Source organism: Bidens hawaiensis, unplaced genomic scaffold (assembly GCF_021521415.1).
Source record: "Bidens hawaiensis isolate Kalapana, Puna unplaced genomic scaffold, B.hawaiensis_p1.1 tig00028497_1, whole genome shotgun sequence".
NCBI lineage: Eukaryota > Viridiplantae > Streptophyta > Magnoliopsida > Asterales > Asteraceae > Bidens > Bidens hawaiensis.
In genome coordinates this window covers 147,140-171,339 of record NW_027494658.1, presented here as the reverse complement: position 1 = coordinate 171,339, position 24,200 = coordinate 147,140, and the positions used below count along the sequence as shown (strand labels likewise).

General features: G+C 35.6%; 2 protein-coding genes across 2 annotated transcripts; both read right to left on the bottom strand.

Annotated features, from left to right (window-relative positions):
* Positions 1-1,464: 1,464 nt before the first annotated feature.
* On the bottom strand, positions 1,465-4,945 carry LOC143577257 (serpin-ZX-like). The gene is made up of 2 exons (XM_077061135.1): positions 4,440-4,945; positions 1,465-2,375 (listed from the first exon to the last, which is right to left on the bottom strand). The coding sequence occupies exons 1-2, from the start codon at positions 4,818-4,820 to the stop codon at positions 1,593-1,595; spliced, it is 1,164 nt and encodes a 387-aa protein (XP_076917250.1). The 5' UTR covers positions 4,821-4,945; the 3' UTR covers positions 1,465-1,592.
* Positions 4,946-7,446: 2,501 nt separating this feature from the next.
* Positions 7,447-15,600, bottom strand: LOC143577256 (ent-kaurene oxidase-like). Its single transcript, XM_077061134.1, has 8 exons — positions 15,398-15,600; positions 15,138-15,298; positions 9,588-9,749; positions 9,355-9,498; positions 9,023-9,277; positions 8,773-8,934; positions 8,042-8,236; positions 7,447-7,955 (listed from the first exon to the last, which is right to left on the bottom strand). The coding sequence occupies exons 1-8, from the start codon at positions 15,531-15,533 to the stop codon at positions 7,647-7,649; spliced, it is 1,524 nt and encodes a 507-aa protein (XP_076917249.1). The 5' UTR covers positions 15,534-15,600; the 3' UTR covers positions 7,447-7,646.
* Between the last annotated feature and the right edge of the window lie 8,600 nt (positions 15,601-24,200).

Here is a 24,200-nt window from a genome sequence, read left to right as displayed (position 1 = left end):
AATATATATAATCTCATTCAAAACAATCAAATCTTTTCATGTCATGTGTTAGGTTTTATTTTGGTCAAGTGAAGATTACTCAACCTCCACTACATCCATGACAAAATATTGACCAAAACTTTGGGGTGTGGGGCCCACCCAAAACCGGCCCCAAAAATATATATATTTATTTATTTATTTTTTATTTATTTTATACTTTATAAAATATATAAACACCCCATCTTTTATAAACCATTTTATAAAAGAACACATAGTTAAATAATCATTCCAATAATAATTATTTGAATAAATAAATTAACCAATTAATTTATTTAACACTTTCAAGTAAGTATTCTAAAACTCGATTTTCTGAATGTATCGTGTTCTGTATTTGTCTCATAGATCTTATCTTAACAAATACATAATTGGTGTGTGTCTAACTCGTTATTGGGTATGACCCGACTTGGATCAAACACAACTAGCCACATTAACCTAATTATGTGTCTCGGGCATACGGTATTCCAACAAGATACATGTCAACCAAAAGAGCTTGATTTTCCACAGCAATTGCTGGTGTTGACGTTTTATTCTCGGGTGGTCTGAATAATAGAGTTTTTCTACAACAAAGCATGTAAAGACGGATTTATGCACGATTTCAAGGAACACCTCTATTTTTATCAAAATAAAAAGATAGTTTTATATAGGGTGAGAGAAAACGGTTTGGAATTGACAGAACCGAGGAACCGGAAACAAGCTGGTGCCTCAGAATCGCTCACGTGTGTTACCTTACGATTCTCGGTTCTCATAATTTGCATTAAACGGTTCCTAGTTCGGTTTCGATTAAAATCGACGGTTCTAGACGTAGAACCGAAGAACCGGGATATTAAACACGTTTAAACTGAATTTACCAGTCCCCATTTTTATAGGGTAACTTATTAACCGGCATCCATTCAATCATTCTTTAATTCAAATCTTCTTTCTTTGTGCCCAATATCAATTTTGATTTAAGCTTCCAAGGTAATCTAATATTAAATGATATGATCTTCCTTTAATCTATCACTGCTAATGATTTATTTAACTTCAATAATTAGATTTTTATAAAAAAAATATAATGGACGTTCATGTTGTAATCTAAATTAATTTTACCATGAAAGAAAACAAACAATTATATAAACTTGTTTTGCAATTTGCAAAGTTTGCATAATCCATTTGAGAAATCAACGACCGAACCGGTATACTATATAATAGGTTCATGTTTCGGTTTTATTTTTCCGTCATTTTCGATTCCAGTTGGGTTCTCGCGGTTATGAACCTTTACACAGCCCTAATTTTATGTAACAGCAAAAACTAACCTAAGTACCATGTTGAATTTTTAGAATGATAATAATCAAACAAAAATTCAGGAATAACCATACAAATGATTCTCTATACATGTATAAAACATGTAAACCAACATATATTTTCTTAAGCTGGAAACTTTTCTCATTCAAAAGAAACAACACAGTGTATTCACGACACTAGTTATTTATTACCACTCATAAAGTACAAACAATAAAGCCTCTTTTACAACCACAGTACAAACATTACACGCGACCAACATTTCAACAACATTTTTAACCAGCGCGAGGATCAATCACATGTCCCATAAACAACACGACACCCGTCATATCTTCCCTAATCACAAACAAAAACGGATGATCCGCCACAAAATCAACCTTATCATTGCTCATTATCGATCGAAGCATCACAACGGCTGCAGAGGCGGCTGCAGCTTCCGTACCTTCTTCATTAACCTCCACAAACGACTTATGATGAATGCTCGAAACATAAAGACTTTTACCAACATCTGAGTCAACCATTTCAGTCAAACCATCTCCACCGTTGAAAGGCAATACAAGCCCTAATTTCTTCAGCATATCAGAAGCTTCAAACCCGAACGAGATCTTAAACTTTGGTAACAAAAACTGGCCGACTTCTACCTTTTGGTGTGGAATGTGACGGTCAAAAAAGTCAACTGATGAACCAATTTTCTGTACTAAAGATTGAAGCCCGTCTTTTGCATCCGGGAGGTAAAAGTACATTGTGAACTGACGGTTATCTTGACCTTGTAAGTAGGGAAGACCAAGTACTTTGAAATCATCGTATTCGCGCACAAATTGTTTTTTCTTGGTGGTCATGAAGGGAACTTGAACTTTGCTGCCATCGAGGAGATGGAAGTCGGATTCTTTTGTCTTTGACTGGTCAAACTTCTCACTCCATGCTCCCTTGAAGTAGACCGCATTTGCAAAGATAAGGCGGGTGGAATTGTTGACTGCATCAGCAGGGAGAACTTCTTTGATAAGACCATTTGTTTGCTTTTCGGCCCATGAATTCACTTCTTTTGCTACCTCAGCCGCCTGCATTAATCAACGAATAATATGTTAGTTTTAACAAAAAAAAAAAACAGGATGCATTATACAAAATTAAATCTACTGATGCAACTTGACCATATGCTACAAAATTGCTGGTTAGCCAAATATCTTCCATAAACTTAATAAAGAGTAATAATATTCCATCAACAAGGACTTATAGAGAAAATGTGTTCAATACATAACTGTGAGAAGGAAACCGCGTCAGCACTTTGTATAACTATAACTGCAATATATTTTATAGTTAACTAGTATTTTTACCGGCGCAACCAGGCCAGTAAAACCCAAGGGTGGTAAACTCAAGCGTTGTTAGTCCTAAGCGATAATCTGATAAATCGACGCAAATTCAGTCGGTTTCGGCTACGTGCGTTAATGTACCGGAACTAAAACAAATAATAAAACAAAAAAACTATAACTCGAGTGTTGGTAAAACCCGATCGTTGTTAACCCCGGGAGTTGAGGCGGTGAGTTTACGCAAGTTCAGTTGGTTTCCGACACCTTTGTTACGGTACCCGAATTGAAACATAAAAAAACAAAATCGACATTTGGTTGGTTTTCGTTATGTTCGTTACGACGGCGGTGGATCGGTAAAACCCAGGTGCTATAAAATAGGAGCTTCGTCGGCCCCGGCCGTGCGGCAGTGTGTCGGCGCGAATTTGGTCATTTTCGGTTACATTCGTTACAGTAACGAAACTAAAACCCAAGTGTTGGTAAAACCAAAGTGTTGTAGGTACCAGGTTTCGCGGTGGTGAGTCGGCAAAACCATAACATTTTCAGTCATGGGCGTTGCGACGGCGAGTCGACGCAAGTTCGGTTAATTTTGTTTACATTCTTTACGGTACTGAAACTAAAACTAAAACCAAAAAAGGTCGGTTAAACCCGGGTGTTGGTAAAACCCCAGCGTTGTCGATACCATGCGTTGCGACGTGAGTTGGTAAAACTCGAAAGTTTTTGGTCTCGGGCATTACGGCGGTGAATCGACACGAATAACCATTTAATTATTAAAATTAAAAAAAAATTACTTAGCCAATCTCACGATGCCAAATGAACCGATAATACTCTTACGTCGCCAAACTTTTCTTTTTATATTATATAATAATACAATAGGTATATGTGTTCTCACTAGGTGTGAGCAAAAACCGATAAACCGAACCATAACTGAAAAAATCAGTGTTAAATATTTTAAAATGACGAAATCATCACCGAAATAATCAGTTAAGCAATTTTTTAATAACTGAATATGATGGTCGGTTAAGTGCTTTTCTAATAACCGATAATCGGTGTTATAAAATTTTAAAATGAACTTCATCATCAAGAATTCAAGATACTTTAGTTTTTAGAATTGAGTATTAATTAGACAATTTACAAGGGTGCCACATAAACAGGGTAGGGTCATGAAGTGTAAAACAAAACGGGTCAAGCACAACAGATAATGTCAACCCAAAACGGATTAGGATTAACCACAAATCCAAAATTTTCACCAAACTATCTGTTATATTTAGAAACTATTTATGCTGTTTTTGTTTGTTTACTAAAAGAAAACCAGTTATGAATCAGTAAAGCGTTTTTCAAACGGTAATGTAAAGTTTAGCACGCGCAGTAGTAAGGTTAGATTGAACTTTAAGCACAATACTTATTCCAATTACTCTCTCTAAATTTCTTCTCAGCTTCTCTCTTTTTTGCTTGAACCGATCCTACCACATCATAAAGATGAAATATACAGCAATTTTAGAATTAAAAAAAACATTTTTAAAATCAACCCGCTTTGACCTAAAACATGTTCTTGCCAGAACCTGTTCTAACCCAAAACCCCTTTTGACCCTAACCGGTCCGACCCAAACATATAACCCTTTTGTGAATCAAACCGTTCTGACACGTGACCCGAACCCACCCAACCCATTAGCCAGTCTTACTGGGTCAAGATTGATTAAACTATCTGTGCAATTAACTACAGCTCTAGCCGTAAATCAAATCAGATCACAATCATTTGCTCAATCAATCAATTCCAAGTTCCAACATAATAACGCCAATATAAAAAAGGTTACAACTAACCTTAGTCTGGAAATCAACTTGATCACAGGCCGCTTTGTAAACACCATCCACCACCCGTTTAAAATCCGGTTTAAGCGGAAGCGTTTTCTCAACCCAAACTCCGTTAGCAAACGCCAGCTTTGGTCCGCCACTGGGACTACGATCAGCCAGGATCAAGGACACAAGCTGGGACGAGAGCGAGTTAAGGTCATCGGTGGTCTTTGTTTTGAGGAAACCTAGGATCTGGTCGAGTGTTTGGCCCTTGGAGCCAGCGGCGATCAAGCTTACGACGACGTGGATGGAAAGAGGGGAGAAGACGATGTTGGACTTGGTGGTGAGGAGGTGGGTTGCGAGTGTGGTGGACACGTGGGTTTGGTTGGTGATTGATTGTTGAAGGTCCATTTGATGATTTTATTTTTTTTAGGAAGATGATGATGATGATGCAGTGGTCGGGGTGAGGGTTTTAAAGAGTGTTTTGGTAACGTTGTTAAGGAAAGAACCTTGGACAGTTGGTGTGTTGCTTACGTGTACGCGTGATGATGACGCCACAAAGTTTACTTGTCTGTGTGCGCATTCGGGGATGACAATTGTGATTATTACGAATTATTATTTTTGATCTTTTCTTTCTTTCTGTTTTGTGGGATGACAATTGTGATTATTACGAATTATTATTTTTGATCTTTTCTTTCTTTCTGTTTTGTGGGATGACAATTGTGACGGAATTCTTCTTTTAAAATTTTATTTATTTTTAATCTCTTATTTTATTTGGACTTCGCTATAATTCAATAGAAGCAATGTTGCAAAAGTCGCTAGGCGGCCGACTTCTTTGAAGAGAGTACTCGGACATGATAAATATAAAGAAAATTAATTTTTTAGGTAATATATATATTTAAAATATCATAAGTTTACTAATATTTATAACAAAATAAGTGAATATCAATATAAATAATAGAAATACATTTTTAAATACAAAATTATTCTAAAAAATGTTAATCATTAATTTAAAAAAATGAGATTCGTTCTTTAATATTATAGGAATACGAATTATGTTGTGTTTTTAAGTCAAAATATGTCCAAGTTAACCGACTAGATGTATTTCTGGCTGATGTTGACCATCTTTGAACAATTTTTAGTAACTAGCGGAGTTAAAGAAACTCCCCTCGGCTACATACCTTGGAGAGAGTACTCGGAGAGTACTCGGCCTTTAGACCTACTTTTACAACATTGAATAGAAGGAGAATTTTTTTAATAGTTAATTTGGATTATTTACGAACGGCTGGTCCTAGGCCTGTAAACGAACCGAACGTTCGGTGAACTGTTCGTGAACCGTTCGACGGGAAGTTCGTTTATGTTCGTTTATTTAATAAACGAAAGAAATGAACACAAAATTTGTGTCCGTTTAATTAAACGAACGAACATGAACACATGTTCCTTCGTTCATTTATGTTCATGAACGTTCGTTTATGTATTCATAGAAAATAATTAAATATTATCTGGATATGTCATGTGCTTAAATGTTTTATATATGTTAATTTGTGTTCGTTTATGGGTTTTCATTTAAGTTTATATGTTTGTTTGTGCTCATTCACATTGGTTCATAAATGTTTATTTATGTTCATTTATCTTTGTTTAGTTATGTTTGTTTAGATTTTAAACAAACGAACATCAACGAACACAAATGTCCATTTTTTAATAAACGCACATGAACATAAATATTTGTTCGATTAATTATAAAGTTAAATGAACGACCACGAATATGCCCTTGTTCGTGTTCATTCGATTCGTTTACGGGTTTCAATATTCACATTGATGAATACATCGATCTTATTCTCTAGCCTCTACCGATTTTATTTGTGTTCGTTTGTGTTCGTGAACCGTTCGTGAACACATTAAGTTCCTTAATGAACGAACACGAACATAAAATCTCGTTCGGTAAGTGTCCGTGAACCGTTCGTGAACACAATATTTTCTTAACGAACGAACATGAACAAGGCCTTGTTCGCGTTCGGGTTCGATTACAGCCCTAGTTCCTGGTCCACCAGCTTATCTGCATTACTTGAGTATCAAAGACCACTTTCAATAAAAGAAGAATCTAATTCTAAGGCTATATATAATTCACCTGATTTATGGATTATTAATTTTTATCAATAATCAATCATTGAGTTTTTGAACCTTTAAAAAGAAAAAAAAAGGGTTTGAGTAAGTTCACTATTTGATTGCTTTCATTACTCTATTTTGCTATCGGGTAGAGTTTGTTGGTTGAGTTGGCCTCGTGGTAATAAAACTAGGAAACACTCTTTAATAGTTAAGTTAATAAACCAATGTACGATTTGTGTATATACATGTTATGAACTGGACCCGAGCCCAAATTAGCCCAGTAAAGGCGGCCCAACAAAGTAAAAGATCTGACAATATATCGAAGCGGATGAATGTAGAAGAAAAGAATAACGAATATGAATGATTATGTGAGGTTTCTTCTCCCATCTCCTACTCTGTAACTCCTCTGATTTTCCATCTCCTTTCTTAACTGTTCTTCTTGGTTGTAATCATTTCTGTCTTTATTACTGAATTCTCAATTGTAACCTTACACTTAATCAATAGAAACCAGCCGGTTAATTACATATTCGATTATCTTTTAGTTGTATAAAAATCATATCACAACAATACATATGTGTAAAGAAGAGTACGGTTGTCTTAAACTTTTTAAGAACTAAAGCGGATCTTAAAATCGGTATTCTTTTTTGTGAATAAGATATTTTTTGCTTTGGATCATAACACTTGGAACATAATGACACATTTTTATATACGGTTCTACAAACAAACAAAAACACACAATTCTAGCAGAAATTCGATCTATTGAGAAATGATAACCGAGTGATGGGAAACAAGAACAATTGCGATGTACTTTTTCTAAATTGTACGATTAAGATTCGAACAGTTAGCAAAACCCATTTCGTTTCAAGTCTAGTGCCACAACTGATTCTTTGATCTCTAAGTATGATTTCTTAAATTCTTTCTTTGATTAAATGACAATGACATTTGGAAGAGGGCACCAGCTTTCATCTACACCTTGTGCACACAAAATGGTGTAGCTGCTAACCTAAACAGTAATGAGTTATTAAACTGATCAAACTTATAGGGAAACTAACATAAGTTCTACCCAAAAAAAAACATAAGTTCTAAATGATCTTTATTGGTCTCCTAGCCACACATGACACCCATCCATGATCAGTTTCTGGGCTTTATTAAGACCCGCAGCGGACGAAGCATCTGCGTCGTAAGCCCAATAGTATTAACTTCTTCTTGGGCCTTATCTTTCAATCGCCACTCAAACTCTTGCACCATTCTCCCTATTCCAATGCAAGCAGTCAACATTGCTTGAAGCGAACCCGCACACACCCTTTTTCCACCTCCAAACGCCATCGTTTTCTGAAAATCAATCGGCCCGTTTTCCTTCATAAATCTCTCCGGGTCCCACTTCTCAGGATTCTCCCACACATTCTTCTCCATGTTACATCCATAAATGTTCACTGCTAGCTGCAAATCTAACATATGAAGTTAGTTAACAATCATAAAAAAAAATACATATAAAGATCATGTTTGACTTGTTTAAAATAGTCAACCTCGGTTCCAGCCGGGACATGGTACCCTCCTAGAACTGTGTCTTCATGCACATATCGTAATGGAATTATAGGGACCGGACTATGCCTTCTTAAGGTTTCATGAAAAATAGCGGTTATGTACGGCAGTTGGGTCAGATGTTCTTCGGTGATCGTGTCAGGCCCACAAACACTTTGGATATCGCGGTACAAACGATCCTGCATTACATATTAGACCATTTGAACTCGTTAATTTGATAGATTTTGGAATAATGCATATTATATGTAGACATGTAAATGAACCGAACCAGCACCGTTTAACTTTAACTAAACAGACGATCTAACACGAACAACTAAACGAACGGTTTTTTTTGTTCGTGGTCGTTTATGTTTGTCCGTTAATAGTTTAAACAAACAATTCACGAACATAAATGAACACCAACAATTATACAGAAAGGAGTAAACTGCATATAGATGAACGGAAATAAACAAACATAAATAAGTGAACAACCTGTTGGGCCTAAAAGGTTTAATAAAGTAAACTAAATTGTAATTGGTGATATTCTTTTTTTATAAAACTAGACTAAGTTATAACTGGTCCAATAAATTCAAATGTATATATAAATAAACGTAACTGAACAAACGCAAACTAACGATCATTTACGAACATAAATGAACGAAGGTGACATGCGTTCAAGTTTGTTTACTTGACTAAATGAACCAAAAAATTTAGTTCATAACATTTGGTTGTTTACCTGAATATCAGGGTTCTTTGCAAGTTCATACATTGCCCATTCAGTGGTGACCATCGTGGTGTCCGATGATTCGATAATAGGCTCCCATAAGGACATAAGTAGTTGTTTCTCGGTTAACGTTTGTGCTTCCGATAGCAGGTAATCAATGTAGCTGTTCAATTTCTGTTTTTCAATAAATTAAGACGAGTTAGTATTATTCTAAACGCGAACTTAATTCTTAACTACTAGGAAATTAAGAATCACAGTTTACCTCCCCGGAGGCAATACGCTCTTTCTGTTGTTTAATAAGCGCCTTCATCACAGCTTCTCTCCTGATGTACATTTGATGGATCGTGCTCTCAAATCTTTTATTCGGGATCCACTTTAGATACGGGAAGAAATCTCTCCAGTCAACGTCGATCGCACCCATCATTGGATCAACCACCAATACCTGAAATATCTCGTCTCGGCTCATGATGAGTTTAAGATCCTGCACATATATGCTCTCCACCTCCTTTCCTAGAACCTAGAAATGTTTGGATGAAACAACAAATGTTTTACATATTAATAAATTATAACAAATATGCGACAACGAGAACTCACTTGTCTCATTGCAAATCCAAAGAGTTCAGACTGGAATATTTTCCTGAAATCTACTTCTTGTTGATCAGCAGATGTTTTAACGAACTCATGTAATCGGTTTGAAATATTGTCCATCATGATGTCTCTATGGATGCGATGTTTTTTCTGAAAATATGCGCATCCAAAACGAATAATTAAAGGAAAAGCGATTAAGTATTTAAGTGTGCGAAAGTACACAAGTTTGTGACATAAACCTGCGCATTTGGTCCGAGGGCACCAGTGAGTATATGGCGTTTAACAGTTTTGTGATAATCATTATAATCACTCATAGCCACCATGGTTTTGTCAGCTGTGAGGATCTTTAATGCATTTGATAGCTTTCGGGTTGAGATAGATTGAAATTTGGTAACAAATGCCTGTAAAATGGATGACAGAAGATGTGTTAAATGGGTCGTGTTCGTGAGTTTGTGGATCAAACTGGGCATGAATACAAACATGACACGAACCCGTATATTGTTTAAGACATAGGAATCCGGCCACAACATGAATATTCATGGATTAATGCTAAGTCATCATTGGATTAATCTTTATTATTTATTTATAAATTATTAAAAATGATTAAATATCTTGAAATCATAATCATTTATGGCCATATGCTCTCAAATTCCGTAATAATTTTCAGTGATGATTAATTAATACATTTAACCAGATAAAAGTGTTAAAGAATTTTTTTAAAATATCTAACTTGATATTAATTAATGCTTTTAGTTGTAATTTTTTTTAACTAAAAAGTTACAATGTATAGGGCTTGAACCAGTGACCTTCAATTTCACTCCTTATTCCCCTAACCAATCCACCAAAGTAGGAATGGCCTTTTGATGTCAATTGATTTTAATCTTTTGTATTAAATTATATAATTTTGATGATATTACTACAATTTAAAAAAAAAGGACTACTATTGTCTATTAATATAATTAAGTCATAGTAACCTAATCATGAACTATATTAACTTACTCAAAACCGTCAAATTTTTGTTTAAAGAACCTTTATATATTTTATTTTTTGTAACTGGCCCGCTATTCCGCTAGCACTCTTTGAAATGAGACTAAGCAAAAAGAAACAATTTATATTCCTTGATAGTAAAATGAAAAGTCCTTCACTTTTAGTCATTTTTTACACAAATGGGTTGTGTTTGTGGGTTGTTACCCGAAATTTTGACACAAATTTAAACACGAAACTAACCCAAATATCTAGTTAGACGTATGAATTTGCTTAAACCGATTTCTTTTAAATAACCTTTTTTTGCATATAGGAATTCAAAACTATCATTTTACAACTAAAGCTAGGAATGTATATAAAGCAATTACATTTTAATTATAAAAGCCCATGTCAATTTCACTTTGTGTTAGAAATTCATGCCTAGTAGAAAGAGTAAGTTTAACAACAATCATGTGGACCCTATTGATTATTGGATTAAATCAACTTTACATGGTAATATAATATTATGGTACAATTGATTAATTGGACTTTAAGTAATCTTTAATTCTTTATTGTTTGCTGTCCACCCATCTCTAGTAGGTCAACACATCACACGTACTAAACATTTGTTTAGGCTGACGGGTGTATGGGGCTTTAATGGGGGCTCCAACCAATAATATTATGACGTGTGGCAGAGAGAGAAACTGGATAAGGGGGGTGTTGGAGCCCCCGTTGAAGCCCTTGGCCCTGGTGTTGAGGGGCTCCAGCAAGGGCTCCAGCGAATTTTTTTTTTATTTTTTTATAAATATATTCAAACAACGTATTATTAAAAAACTCATAAATTATTAAAAAATACACACATTAATAAAAAAGACACATTAATATCTAAAAATAAAATAAAAATTAAAGTACTAAAAAAACATTATTCTTATTCTTCGGCTTGGTCTTCTTCGATCAACCTCTTTCGGATACGTTCCTTTTGCTTTTCCATTAGCATTTGATCGACCGGATTTAGGTTACTGAAGTCTCTAGTAAGAAAGTCCAAATCTCTCATTCGACTTTTTTCCTTTTTGTCATTAGAGACCACCTCCATGGTTTTGTTGAATTTATTGAGGGATTCAACAAGATTGGCGATGTTTACGGCTTCCCCCTCAGCCGGTTTTTCCCCTTGGCGTCCCTTCCCAATGGCCGCCTCCTCGGCGGTGAAGACGTTTCCTCCTCCGCAATGTTTAGGTCGAATCCAACGCGGCAATCCGACCCGGTTGAAGTGCTATACGCTCCAGACGAACTAGTTTTAGTCCGTTTCGGCCCTACTTCCGCATCAACGTCCGGCGCCACCAGCTCAACCCACTTGGAACACCTTTTCAACCTCTCCCCAAACTTTAAATCGTCTCACGTCTTCACCATCTCATACCTCCGCAAACACTCCTGTTTCCACTCTTCGACCGTGAAATTGTAAACCGCCAAATCATCACTGCCACTTGGTCTCATACGACCGCTGTTCCTGTTGAAAAGATTAGTAAACAAGCCGACAAATTTTCTGATTTCGGACCACCGACCATAAAATCATATCGGCGTTCCGCTCTGTACTCCCAACGAGCGTATAGAACGTCTCCCTAACATTTGTCCAAAAAATCTTGCTCTTTTGGTAGTCGGCTGCAGAATGAATAAATAAATTAGATTTCCATTTAACTTTTTTATTTAACTTTTTTATTAAAAATCATTTTTAAAAACACTAAAACAATTACCGCAACGCCGATCCTCAGAAATGACTATCCAAGCCCGACACAAGGCTTCCTTCTCATCCGATGACCACGGAGTGGCTTTCCGTTTCATCCTCGGAGTCGAAGCCGGTCCCGACCCGTCCGTTGCAAGTTGTTTTTTCCGGTGGACGCGTCTTTTTGGTCCCGTAGCTTCACCGTGTGATTCTTGTGTCTCCGGAACAACAAAGTTAGGAGACGGTTGTGTGTTGGATGGTTGAAAGCCGGATGATTCTTGCGGCTTCGAATAAAACATCGGTTGGTGCGGTGACGACCGTAAATCGTCGTCAATATAATCTGAATCAAGGTTTGGGTACCAATTTCCAGCCATTTTTTTTTTAAAAAGTTGGAAAGATGAATTGATTTTGGGTGAAGGTTTGAAGTTGTGGTGATTGATATGGGTGAAATGGGGTATTATATAGGGAAATTTTTTTTTTAATTTAATAAGAGCCCAACGGCTCTTTGTATAAAACCAAGACCACTTTACTCTCTCTTCTCCCGCTAACAGGCTCACGCCTGCATGTTTTTTTCACGCTAGCGCCCCGTTAGCGCCCCCGCTAGCGCCCCGGTGGTGTGGTGTTAGCGCCTGGGGGCGCGAGCGGAGGGGCTCTAGCGCCCCCGTTGAAGCCCCACACCCCTCAGCCTTATAAATTATTAAAACTAAAATTGATGGAATATGCTCTCGGATTCCGTAAAAATTTTCAGTGATGATTAATTAATACTGTTCGGTTTGAAATGTTCAAATCGAATTTAAATCGTGTAACCCAAACAAGATCTGTTTAACCCAACAATCTATATATGTTAAACGGGCTGACGTATAGTAATCAAGTTGAAAAATGTTAGTTGGATTAGTGGGTTAAATAGATTAAAAACTTTTTAGCGGGTCAACTTGTTTACTTAAACATGTTAAACAAGTCAACCGAACACTAACCATTTATAAACAAAGTTAGATATCACAACCTAAAACACAATAATCTTCATATGGTGGTGTGATGTTCAGGTCGTGTCAAATATTGTCACCCCTAATAAAGTTAAAACAAATAAACGCACGTTTTCTGTTTTGATTAAATTATTTACAATTTTGCACAATGACCAATATAGATCTTTAGAAGTAATCGGTGAAACTGATTATGATAGAGGTGTATCGAATATTTAGGTATTAGCTAACCTTTTTTTAATAATTAATTTAATTTTGATGATATATTTACTATTTTAACAAATTGATAATAGATAACAGTATTGTTTGAATATTATGTAAATCTTTAAATTTGATTTCTTCGATAATAGATTATTGTTAATAGAATAAAACCACTGTAGCCAGATCTATAATTATTAAATTTAAGTTGCTCAAGGTGGCCAAACTTTGACCACATACACATAAGTACCCTATTAAGAGGTTTATATATTTTAATCTATATTCAATTTAAAATTATATTAAAAATTATTATATTTTCTTTCCATATTTAATTAAATAATATTTTTTTATACATTTGTTATTACATGTTCTCTCTTATTCACTCATAACCGCTTCTAAAAAATATCAATAAATTATAAGAGTGAACAGTAAATTTTTAAATATACAGAAAAATTACTATATTTTCTCTATCATATACACAAACATCCTAAACTACTGCCTATATCATAAAAATTTACTCATAGAAAATGAGTGATAGGATGTAAATGCTATAACATACAATATTAAAACGGATCTTATAAATATGACATATGTTTTTTTTGGGTTAGGCTAAACGTACCCTCTCGTGTACTTGTCATACCTCTTCCCCTAGACTTTTAATTCATTTAACAATTTTATTTGACATATTACTACCATCTAATATTTTTTGTAAAGCTTATCATAATAGTAATATTGATTATTTTTTGTAAAGCTTTTTTGTATTCTCTTTTTTTATGTTTATTATTCTTTAGCATAATAATAATATTTATTATCATTATAAAATTTTTTGTAAAGCTTATCATAATAGTAATATTGATTATTTTTTGTAAAGCTTTTTTTTATTCTCTCTTTTTTTTTGTGTTTATTATTCTTTATCATAATAATAATATTTATTATCATTATAAATATATTTAAAGAAATAATGATATAACCTTTTGTAAAAACGATAACAAGATTTGTATATTTTTATCTTATTATATGTTTCCCGTCCGACAAAAAAAAATCGTTTTGAGTATATTTTGTTAGATTCAGGTATATAAGATTCTTCTCGCATCAGAAACAAACCAATTTGTTAATATAATCGATTTTGTTTAATAAACAATTTTTTTATTAGGTTTGAAACGATTTGGTGCATCACATTAAAAAAAAGAAAAAAAATCCTTCGATGTTTTTACATAAATAATTTTTTTGTGTCATTAAAAAAACAAATTTTTTATAGTATGAAAAAAAAGATAAGAAAAACTCTACAAAATAAAAAAAACTTTTTAAAATAATAAAAGATAACAAAATGGTAAGAGAAAAACAAAATAGTTTAAATCATATTAATACATAACTTGAAGAAGAATATACATTTAGTAAAAATGAAGGGGAAAAAGATATGTTTAGGGACACCCGTTTTTTTTTCCAGCAATGATGGCATATGTCAGTTGTTTGATAATTAAATGAAGATTTTGTCATCAATGATCAAACTATGTCCTTGGTCAATATAAAAAGAAAAGTCCACAAGTGGTCCCCATAGTTTAACCACATTACACATTTGGTCTTCTAAATTTTATATGTTGTAAAAACTTAACCCAAACACATGTGAGAGTTTTACATGGGTCGAATTGATGGACTAAATTATTAAACCCGAACACTACCCATATTTTTATTATTAACAAAAATATCAACGCTAAACTACACACATTTATAAATCATGTAACCCGAAAACGACTCGTTAAATTAATTTATCTAAATGTACAAGCTGGTTGGCGTATATTAATCAAGTTATAAACATGCCAGTCGAGTTGATGGCTTGAAAAAGACGTTTAAACGGGTCCATTTATTTAGTCATATGCGTAAAAGTCAACCTGAACATGACTTGTTTATCAAAAGACGACATTTTAACGTACCTCCTTGGCGATTTCATTCGAACTCACCACCACCATGGAAGTAGCTCCTGTTCTAATCGAATAAATCGGACTGTAAGTTTCCGCCCATCGGGTAAACGTCAAGTACGGTTTCTTCTCCTTCAACTGCAGTAAATTCCCCAACAACGGCACCCCAGGCACCTCTACAAAATCGGAATTACGATAAAACATAAACAATTGAACTAACTTGAAGTTAAAATAAATCAATCAATCAAATAACACATGCATCCAACTGAGAGTACCAGGAACCGAAGGGAGGTGATTTGATCGACGGCTGTGATTGGATCGGAGATACCAGAACAGAACAGCGACGATGAGTCCGATGGCTAAGGCTGATGTTGTTGTCGGAAGGGTCAGCATGTCGGTGACGGAATCCATATTTTGGACAAAGAAAGAAAGATAGGGACAGGGGTGGTGGTTAGTGGAGTGGAGTATTATTATTTGCATTTCACTTCAGTGGGGTTTATTTTTATTGTTTAAATAGAGTTTTATTTCACGTTATTCTGATGATGTATAAACAAATATTAATGTGTGATCGGCCGGCAAGATTTGTTTTATCTTTTAATTTTTGTTACAATTAGAATAAAAGGTTTCCAAAGATAAGTTTTCATAAAATTGGAAAAAATAATTTATGGTTAAAGATAATTTTCTTTTCAACCTTAACGTTTTTATCATTTTTATAGTAGTAGGTCGCTAAAAAACCGGAAAAAAATCGAGTTTTGTCAGTCTCAAACGTTGAGGCGTTAAGTCGAGGCAATTTCGGTTGGATTCAGTTAAGCGTGTTACGCTACTCGAACTAAAAACCAAAAATAAAGAAAAAAACATATAAAATTTGAAGTAAACTAATTGGGTGGCGTCGGTCGGTAAAACTCACGCGTTTGAAGGATCCGAGCATTGTCGATCCCCATACGTTGAGGCGGTGAGTCTATGCAAATTCGGCTGATTTTTCGTCACATTTGTTACGGTACCGACAACAACAAAAAAAACAAAATTGACATTCAGTAGGTTTTCGTTAAGGTACCGAAATTAAAACAAAATGTGGTGAGTCTATGCAAATTCCGTCGGATACTGTCACATTCGTTACGATACCTAAACTAAAAAAAATTGGCATTCGGTCGATTTTCGTTATAGTACCGTAAATAACAAAAAGGAAAATGTTGTGAAACCCACTGTTGAAACCCGGATGTTAGAAAATCCTGAGCGTTACGACAGTGAGTCGACAGGAATTCGAACATTATCGGTTACACTCGTTACGGTATAAAAACCGTTAGCAAAACGTAAGCGTAGATAAATTCATCAAATAACATATAAAAAGATTAACATATAAATAAATTAAATATTCGTCGTTTATTTGGTCGGTAAAACAGGGCGGTGGTAAATCCAAACGTTGTCAATTTCGAATATTGAGGCGGTAACTCGACAAGAGTTTGGTCGGATTTGATTACTTTCTTTACGGTACCAGAGCCAAAAAATGAAAAAAAGACATCTAAAATATAAGGTGGACAAATGGAGTGACGTCGGTTAGTAAAATCGAGCGTTGGTAAACCCCGAATGTTGTCGATCCTGATCATTGAGGTTATGAATCTACACGAATTCGTTCAGTTTCCATTATATTCGTCACGGTATCAGAACTTAACAAAAATTCATGGGCCAAGACGATGCCGTCAAGAGACCCAATACTTAGGTGCTGTTTGTTTTTGCAGACATAAACTGTCTGCAAGCTGATTTCATCTGTTTTCATGTCTGCAACTGAAGATGTGGTCTGAAGATCTGCAAGCTGAAAATATAAGACTGTTTGTTTTTATAAGCTGATACTGTCTGCATAACTGTCAAACTTATCTCACAAGATAGAAGTCATTTATTCAAGTTACATAGAAAATATAATAATAAAATTGTGGCGGCGGACGGTGGGTAGTGGCGATGGATGGTGGTGGTGGACAGTGGGTGGTGGTAATGGACGGTTTTGGTGGGTGGTGGACGGTGGTAGTTGACGGTGATGGCGTCCGACAGTGGGTGGTGGTGGTGATGAACGGTTGTGGTGGGTGGTGGACGGTGGTGATTGGTGGTGGCTGTGATGGATGGTGGTGGTGGTGGTGGTGGCGGACGATGGGTAGTGGCGGTGGATGCTGGTAGTGGCGGCGGACGGTGGGTAGTGGCGGTGGATGGTGGTGGACGGTGGCAGTGGGGGATGGTGGTGGTGGCGTACGGTGGGTGGTGGTGGCGGACGGTGGTGGGAGGAGTGGATGAGAGGGTGGCTTCAAAGGGATAAGAGTATGATTTTTTTGCGAAGATGTTTTAAGCAAGATTTCTTTGCTTTTCTTTTAAGATGAAAGAAGATAACTTAAGATCTGTTTTAAGAAAAAAAAACAAACAGTCTTCAAGGGTAATGTCTGCGCGCGTGCAGACATTAGCTCCCTTGAAGATGTTTGAAGAAAAAACAAACACCCCCTTAGCTACACCTAACTTTTTAATGTTATATATAATAATAATTAATCTGAGCTAATTTGATATAAGAATTATTAGGATTTGGTAATCAATGAAAGACCAATTACTTAATTCTTAAAACTTCAAACATAATTATTAATACATTTAAGCTCCTTACGTTCATGTTAAGAGCATGTTTGAGATTAAGTTTGAGAACATTTTCTTGATTTATTAGATTTTTTAAAAAGCGAATAAGTTAAAAAAATGTTTGACAATCACAAAAGTCATTTTTATTTTGCCTTTTGAAAATGTTAAAAAGTTGTTTTTTATAACCCACAATTTATGGCTATTTAAAATGGTTTTTTTTTTAAAAAAAACTAATAAGTTGTTTTCAAACTTAATCTCAAACATGTCCTTTCCTTATCCTTTTGTTTCGACGACATATTATATATAACAAAATCTAGCAAAGGAGACAATTACATTACAAACAGTCAGTCGGGTATAGATAATGGAATGAATTAGAGAAGGTAATAGATGAGGTAATAAAATAAACAAACGAATAGAAATAGATCATTGCCGTTACATTATCCAGTATGATTTAAATGTTAACTAGTGAAAATGAAAATGAATCATTAATATGTGACATTTGATAAATGATATGAAAAATATGTATTTATATATTTTTATCCTTTTTAAAATCATTAATTACATATTTATCCCAACCAAAAAATTAATTGTATATTTCTCTTTTTTAAGATCATATATAACATGTTTATCCAACCAAAATAAATTCAAGTAAATATTTCTCTTTCTAAAGTCAATTACATATTTTCTATATCTAAAATCAATTACAAATAATTTAATTTCTTAATTTTTATATCAATTCACACATTATAAATGGTTCGGTACTCGGTTCCATTGGCACATCTTATTATTAGCCTCAGACGCCTAACTGGCATCGAACACATTGTTGGCACCGGATATGCAATCAATGACGTACGCCTAACGTGTTCACTAGCGTTGGACACCTTACACATGTCGAACACGTTAGCCGGCGTCAGACGCGTAATTAAAAACATACACCGGACGCTGGTTACATTGCATGTGTCAAACGCGTTAGCCGGCGTCAGACGCGTAATTAAAAACATACATCGGACTCGTAACCAGCGCCAAACGCGTAATTGACGTCGGACGCATAGGTAGTGCTGGATGCCTAACCGACATTGGACATGTAATCTACGTTGCATAAAGGTCGAAACTTTACCTTAAGGCTGCAACCGCAAGTGTTTTAAATTGTTGAGATAGCCCCCAAGGTTGCTTCAATATGCGCAAATAGTTATCAACTTATCGGTAGGAATGTAGGATGTTGTTAGATCACAACTGTAAAGTCTAGGCATAGTGATAAATTCTTTTGAAATGCGTTACTAATAATAATCATTTGTCCATTGTCTTATCACTAATCGTTTTTTCAATGTCTATCACTTCATTTTGGAATATTCAGTCCGGTTTGTATCTGGTCATGTAACAAAAATATAGTACCAACTTAATTAGAAAAACAAAATAAAGAAAAGACAATTAGAAAAAATAACGCCCTTCAGATTTTTCTCTACGAGTTTTCATCTTTTTAAAAACAATTTATTACAATCTTCAAACAAACATTAATAAACAACTCAATTTCAATGTCATAACTAAAACTATTGTTCAAATATGCATTGCATAACTAAAACTATTGTTCAAATATGCATTTGTTGTATAACAATAACCCATTAGCTCCATCAAATATGTATATAATCAAATAATATAGAGAAAATGAGTAAAGAAAGGGAAATAGTTCTTATTCATTGAGATGTATCTAATACCAAATACAAGAGCCACTATTTATAGAGCTAGAATATCTGGTCCCTTGATTTCAGCTGGATCTTACTTAATCATGTCATAACTCACACAAATAAATGTGTCGACAAGAGAGTTAATGACGGGTTGCTATATTTAGAAAGACGACCGTTTGTTAAAGGCGGAATCAATAACAAACATACGGTTGCAAAATCAGTATTCAAAGGTACCAACAAGAACAAGATTCACTCAAAAGATTTCCATTTATATAATATCAATCATACAAAGTGGATAATCGATTTAGGGTTTCTTGAAGGTTTATCCGTACAAAGACAGCCGTCACACACACACATAATATTCTATTCTTAATAAATGTGTCTGTCTGCCTTGTCCGTCTTGTTCCCCCTCCTGGCGGCGTGCCCTAAAACATTCTATTTATAGGTCTGCCACCCTAGGACAACTGTCATTCCTTCTAGAAACCCCAAACGTACATACATATTTAAATCACATAATCAGAAAATAGTCTAAGTGTAAAACAAGTCTTCCGGGTAGGCTTTGCATCAAACTTCACATTCCGAGTACGCTGTGTACTCTGCCATCCTTCAGGACTTGGTAACATAGAAGTGTGCTCGGAATCGGTTTCCGGGTAGACTTTACTTGAAGAGTATTTTACCAAGTAAAATACTCACCGGGTAGACTTCAGTCTTCTTGACTTTGTCAGACTTTGCCCGACAAACCCTTACGAGCAACTTTGTTCTTCAATGGTCCATTTCAACTCTTTGCTATAAAATAACTTATTAGCAAAGTGTACTTGGGAGTACTGTTCCTTGCTTGAGTTGAACCTTGCCCGATATTACTTAGTGATATTCCATTTCAATCATCAAGCTTGTTCGGACCACTATTATTAATGAATACCTTGCCCGGTCTTCCAATCACTTGGCTTCATGAGCTTGGTTAGCCAAAAGCTTACTCGGGAGTGAACTTTATTTGGCTTTGAAGAACAGACTTGCTTGACAAAGTGAACCTTGCCCGGATTTACATAAACTAGTGAACCTTGCCCGGCAATGCACTAATTTGCAAACCCTGCTCGGATATCCACTAAAGAAGACTACTTGAAGATAACCTTGCCCGATAGACAAAATATCTTACCCGGCTAAGTAAAAGCTTGCTCGGATGTCTAAGGTGTGCCCGAATCCATACTTAGCGAATTCTGAGGAGATTGAGAAGATTCCAATCTTCCATGTACTTCATCTTGGTCAAATCTTTGACTCAACAATCTCCCCCTTAGGTCAATTGTTTGACTCAACAATCTCCCCCTAGATTGGAACACCTCAGCTGACCCAAAACATTTCTAAGGTTACTTACACTTCGTCAAAAATACACATCAAATTCAAAGTCAAATTTACATATTCAAATAACATAAACAAATTACATATTCAAAAGCTGTCCGAAGACATACATCACAAAGCCTAATCTAGGAATTTTGTCTTTTCCATTCATTGTAGGCAGCTTGTCTTCTCATTGCCATTACAGATGCAGCTTTTTCCCTAAAGATATTGAGAATTTGGTAGTGAATGTGCCCTTCTGGAATCACCAAATCTCTTATATCCATCAAGTCTTCATTGTGCAAGTAGGTCAAATCTCCATCTTTCTTGATTATAGCCAGAACTTTTCCATCAGAATTTTTTAGTACATAGTGACCAGCATTTTCTTTGTATTATATTTCAGCAATGATACCATTCCTTTGCACTGTGTAGTTGGGCCGTGTCACTTCTTTCAAGACTTGTGCATGTGTTCATATTTGACAGTGGATTCCTATCTCTGACATTCATCAGAAAATCTCTCTCACCAATGTCCATTATTTTCAATTTTTCTGTCCTCTTTGACTTGTCTAACTGAATCAATTTCCAACTTCTCTTTTGACTTAGGAATGGGAATCCCTTCTTAGCTTCATCCAGTAAGAACTTTGACAGATTATCATCTGTCTTCCAGCCATCCTACTTCTATTTCGGTAGTCATACAAGTTGAGTCTGGTCATTCTTTCTAGTTGTTCTTGAGTGTATTCATAGAAGTCACTCCTCACAACTATGTCTCTCAACGATCGGCTTTCCATAATTACTTTTAGCGACTCAGTAACGGAATCAAAGTAGAGTTCTCTTGGAAGATCCACATTGGATTGTGGTCTTGTTGTCCTTTCTTGCATAGATCTACTAGATTCACCTCTTCCCCCTTGTGGATACCTTCTTGAAATTGGTGGCCTGAATGGAATGAACTTCTTTGGTCTGCTAGGCCCCAAATTAAAAGTTTTTATGTAGATTGAAGTTACCATCTCAGGTGGGAGGTTGGCCAATTCAACAATATCTTGTCCTGCCAGGTCTCTCAGAAGAAGCATCATCTTTTCTATACCAGGATTGTCAGACAATCCTGCAGGTATAAATCTTCCATCTATAAAGCTTCTGGGGTTTTCCCCTTCTCTTAGAGCCTTCATCCACTCTGCCTTCTGAATGTAGAAAAGTTCTTTTAAATCTTCCTTTTCCAAGACATTGAAGTCTGCTTCACTCATTCCCCTTTGATTTATCATAATGTTCCTCAAAATATTTATCATTTCTTCATTTTCCCAAGGAATTATTCTTTCATCTTCAGATTCAGAATTTGGTTCCTTTGGGATGGATGTTTCAACAGTGGGCACTTCTTCTGATTTTTCTTTTTCAGCCTGTTTCTTTTGTTTTTCCCTTAAAGTTTTGGTTCTTCTCTTCTTTGCTTGAGGCTCATTAGTTGGTTCAGCCTGTTTGGTAGAGCTCTCAGTTTGGACTCTCTTCAATTTTTCTTTTCTTTTCAATTTATTGTACTGGTCCAATACTGATTGTCTGGATAGGTTCTCAACAATCTCAGGCTTCATACCTCTCTCCAGCAAATATCCACACATACCTCCAAACTTTTTCTTCAAAGATTCAATATTTTCAAGTTTCTCATTTTCTTTAACACATTTTTCAATCACCTTCCCTCTCTCACTGTTATAAAGATTTTGAAGTTGGTCAAAGTTGATGTGAGACATATTTTTTTCTGAATAGTTGTGCCTTCTGAGATATTCCCTGAATTTTTGACTTTCCCTGTTTTTCTCTTCCATCTTTTTCTTCAAGGCATCTCTCTCTTTATCTAGTCTCTTTTGCAACTGATCATCATCAAGGTCAGCCAAAGATTCAAAACTTATCCCATATCTTCTCAGCTTTACAACCAATGGATTATTCTTTTTGGCTTCTCTCATACTCAACTCAATGTTTGCCCTCTATTCATCAGTCATTACAACTTGTGGGGACATAACATTAGTAGCTTTGACATTTTTCCCTTGATCATTCTCAGGATCATCATTATCATCATCAGAATCCTCAGACTCATCCTCTCCTTCAGCTAAATCATTCATAGCATCAATCTTTGGTTCATCAGAGGGTGGATGATCTGGTTCACTTCTTATTGGCACATTAGGAACACCCTGAACCCTCTCACCTGGTTGCAAGGTTTGTAGTGGGACAGCCCTTATAGGACTAGCATCATCTTCCGGAGTTTCAACAAAGTACTTGTTCTTGTCATCCCACTTTCCTCTCTTGGCAGATCTTTCATGCTCAGTTTGCTCGGATTCCCTCTTTCTTATCATGTAGGTCTTAGCAAACCTATTGACTTTCTTTGCAAATTCTTCATGTAATTTTGAAAGTCTTTCTCTTTTCTGTTCAAGTGTTTCATGAGGTTCAGTCACATTCACCCTTTCTGACCAGCTGTCAGTTGGGTTCTTCTTCAAATCTTCTCTCACCTGTTCAGTCCATTTCTTGGTTGCCATTGAAGCAATGGACTCACCAATTTCTTCTTCAATCATTACATCAGTATTCAAGTTGGCAGGTTCAGCAGTTTCTGAGGACTTTCTTTCTTGTTGATTCTGGGATTGAAACATGTTAACCACCATAGCCAGGGAATTGTCAGCTTCCTCAGCTCTGTTCACCATAATCAATGTTTCAATTGCTTCTTGATCAGCCACATCATCCATAATTTCTTTTGCAAGTTTGGCTTGTTTAATCAAGATTTCCTGTTCTTCCATTTCTTCAGGAGTTAGGGATTGAGCCAATATCTCTCTATCCCTTGTTTCTCTCAAGATATTCTCTTGTTCTCTTAGGGCATCAGCAGCAGCAATAGCATCATCTTTTAATAGTACATCCTTTTCAAGATATGCCTTGACATGCTCTTCTTCAGTGACTTTTACTTTTCCCTTATCAATTCTTCTCCTCACATCCTCTTCATCTTCAGACTGTACATAGTCATCAATCTCCTTCTCAAGTGCTTCTAACTCAGGGTCATACTCTACCCTCTTGGAGCTTTCAGGTTGTTCAGTTTGAGTGATAGGCTCCTCAGTAGTAGTATTCCCGTCATTCATCACTTCAGTTTCTACTCTAGTTTGAGTGTCAGTTAAGACATCAGTAGCTATATCAGTAGCAGCTACATTCTCCTCAACATTTGTCTTTTCAATCCCCTCTTCTGTCTCAGCATTTTCTTCATCACTCCAAGTAACATTCATTACTTCATCATTATAATCATAATCTTGCTCTCCTATGTCTGACTGGTCACCTTCATACTCATCATCTTCAATTCTCCTCTCATCACTATCCTCCTCACCATCATCATATGCATTTAGAATCAATTTTAGTCCATCAATAGTTTCCATAACTGTTACAGTTTCTTCAACATTCACACCGGGGACAGTTGTCCTATACTCATTCTCCCCCTGTTTTGGGGCAGCTGAGG

Excerpts from the sequence above, each read along its gene's own strand:
- LOC143577256 (XM_077061134.1), bottom strand. The coding sequence starts at position 15,533 with ATGGATTCCGTCACCGACATGCTGACCCTTCCGACAACAACATCAGCC. Across the intron at positions 15,299-15,397 it reads TCACCTCCCTTCGGTTCCTG|AGGTGCCTGGGGTGCCGTTG; the intron begins GTACTCTCAGTT and ends CCGATTTTGTAG. Across the intron at positions 9,499-9,587 it reads CCCTCGGACCAAATGCGCAG|AAAAAACATCGCATCCATAG; the intron begins GTTTATGTCACA and ends GCATATTTTCAG.
- LOC143577257 (XM_077061135.1), bottom strand. The coding sequence starts at position 4,820 with ATGGACCTTCAACAATCAATCACCAACCAAACCCACGTGTCCACCACA. Across the intron at positions 2,376-4,439 it reads AAGTTGATTTCCAGACTAAG|GCGGCTGAGGTAGCAAAAGA; the intron begins GTTAGTTGTAAC and ends TGATTAATGCAG.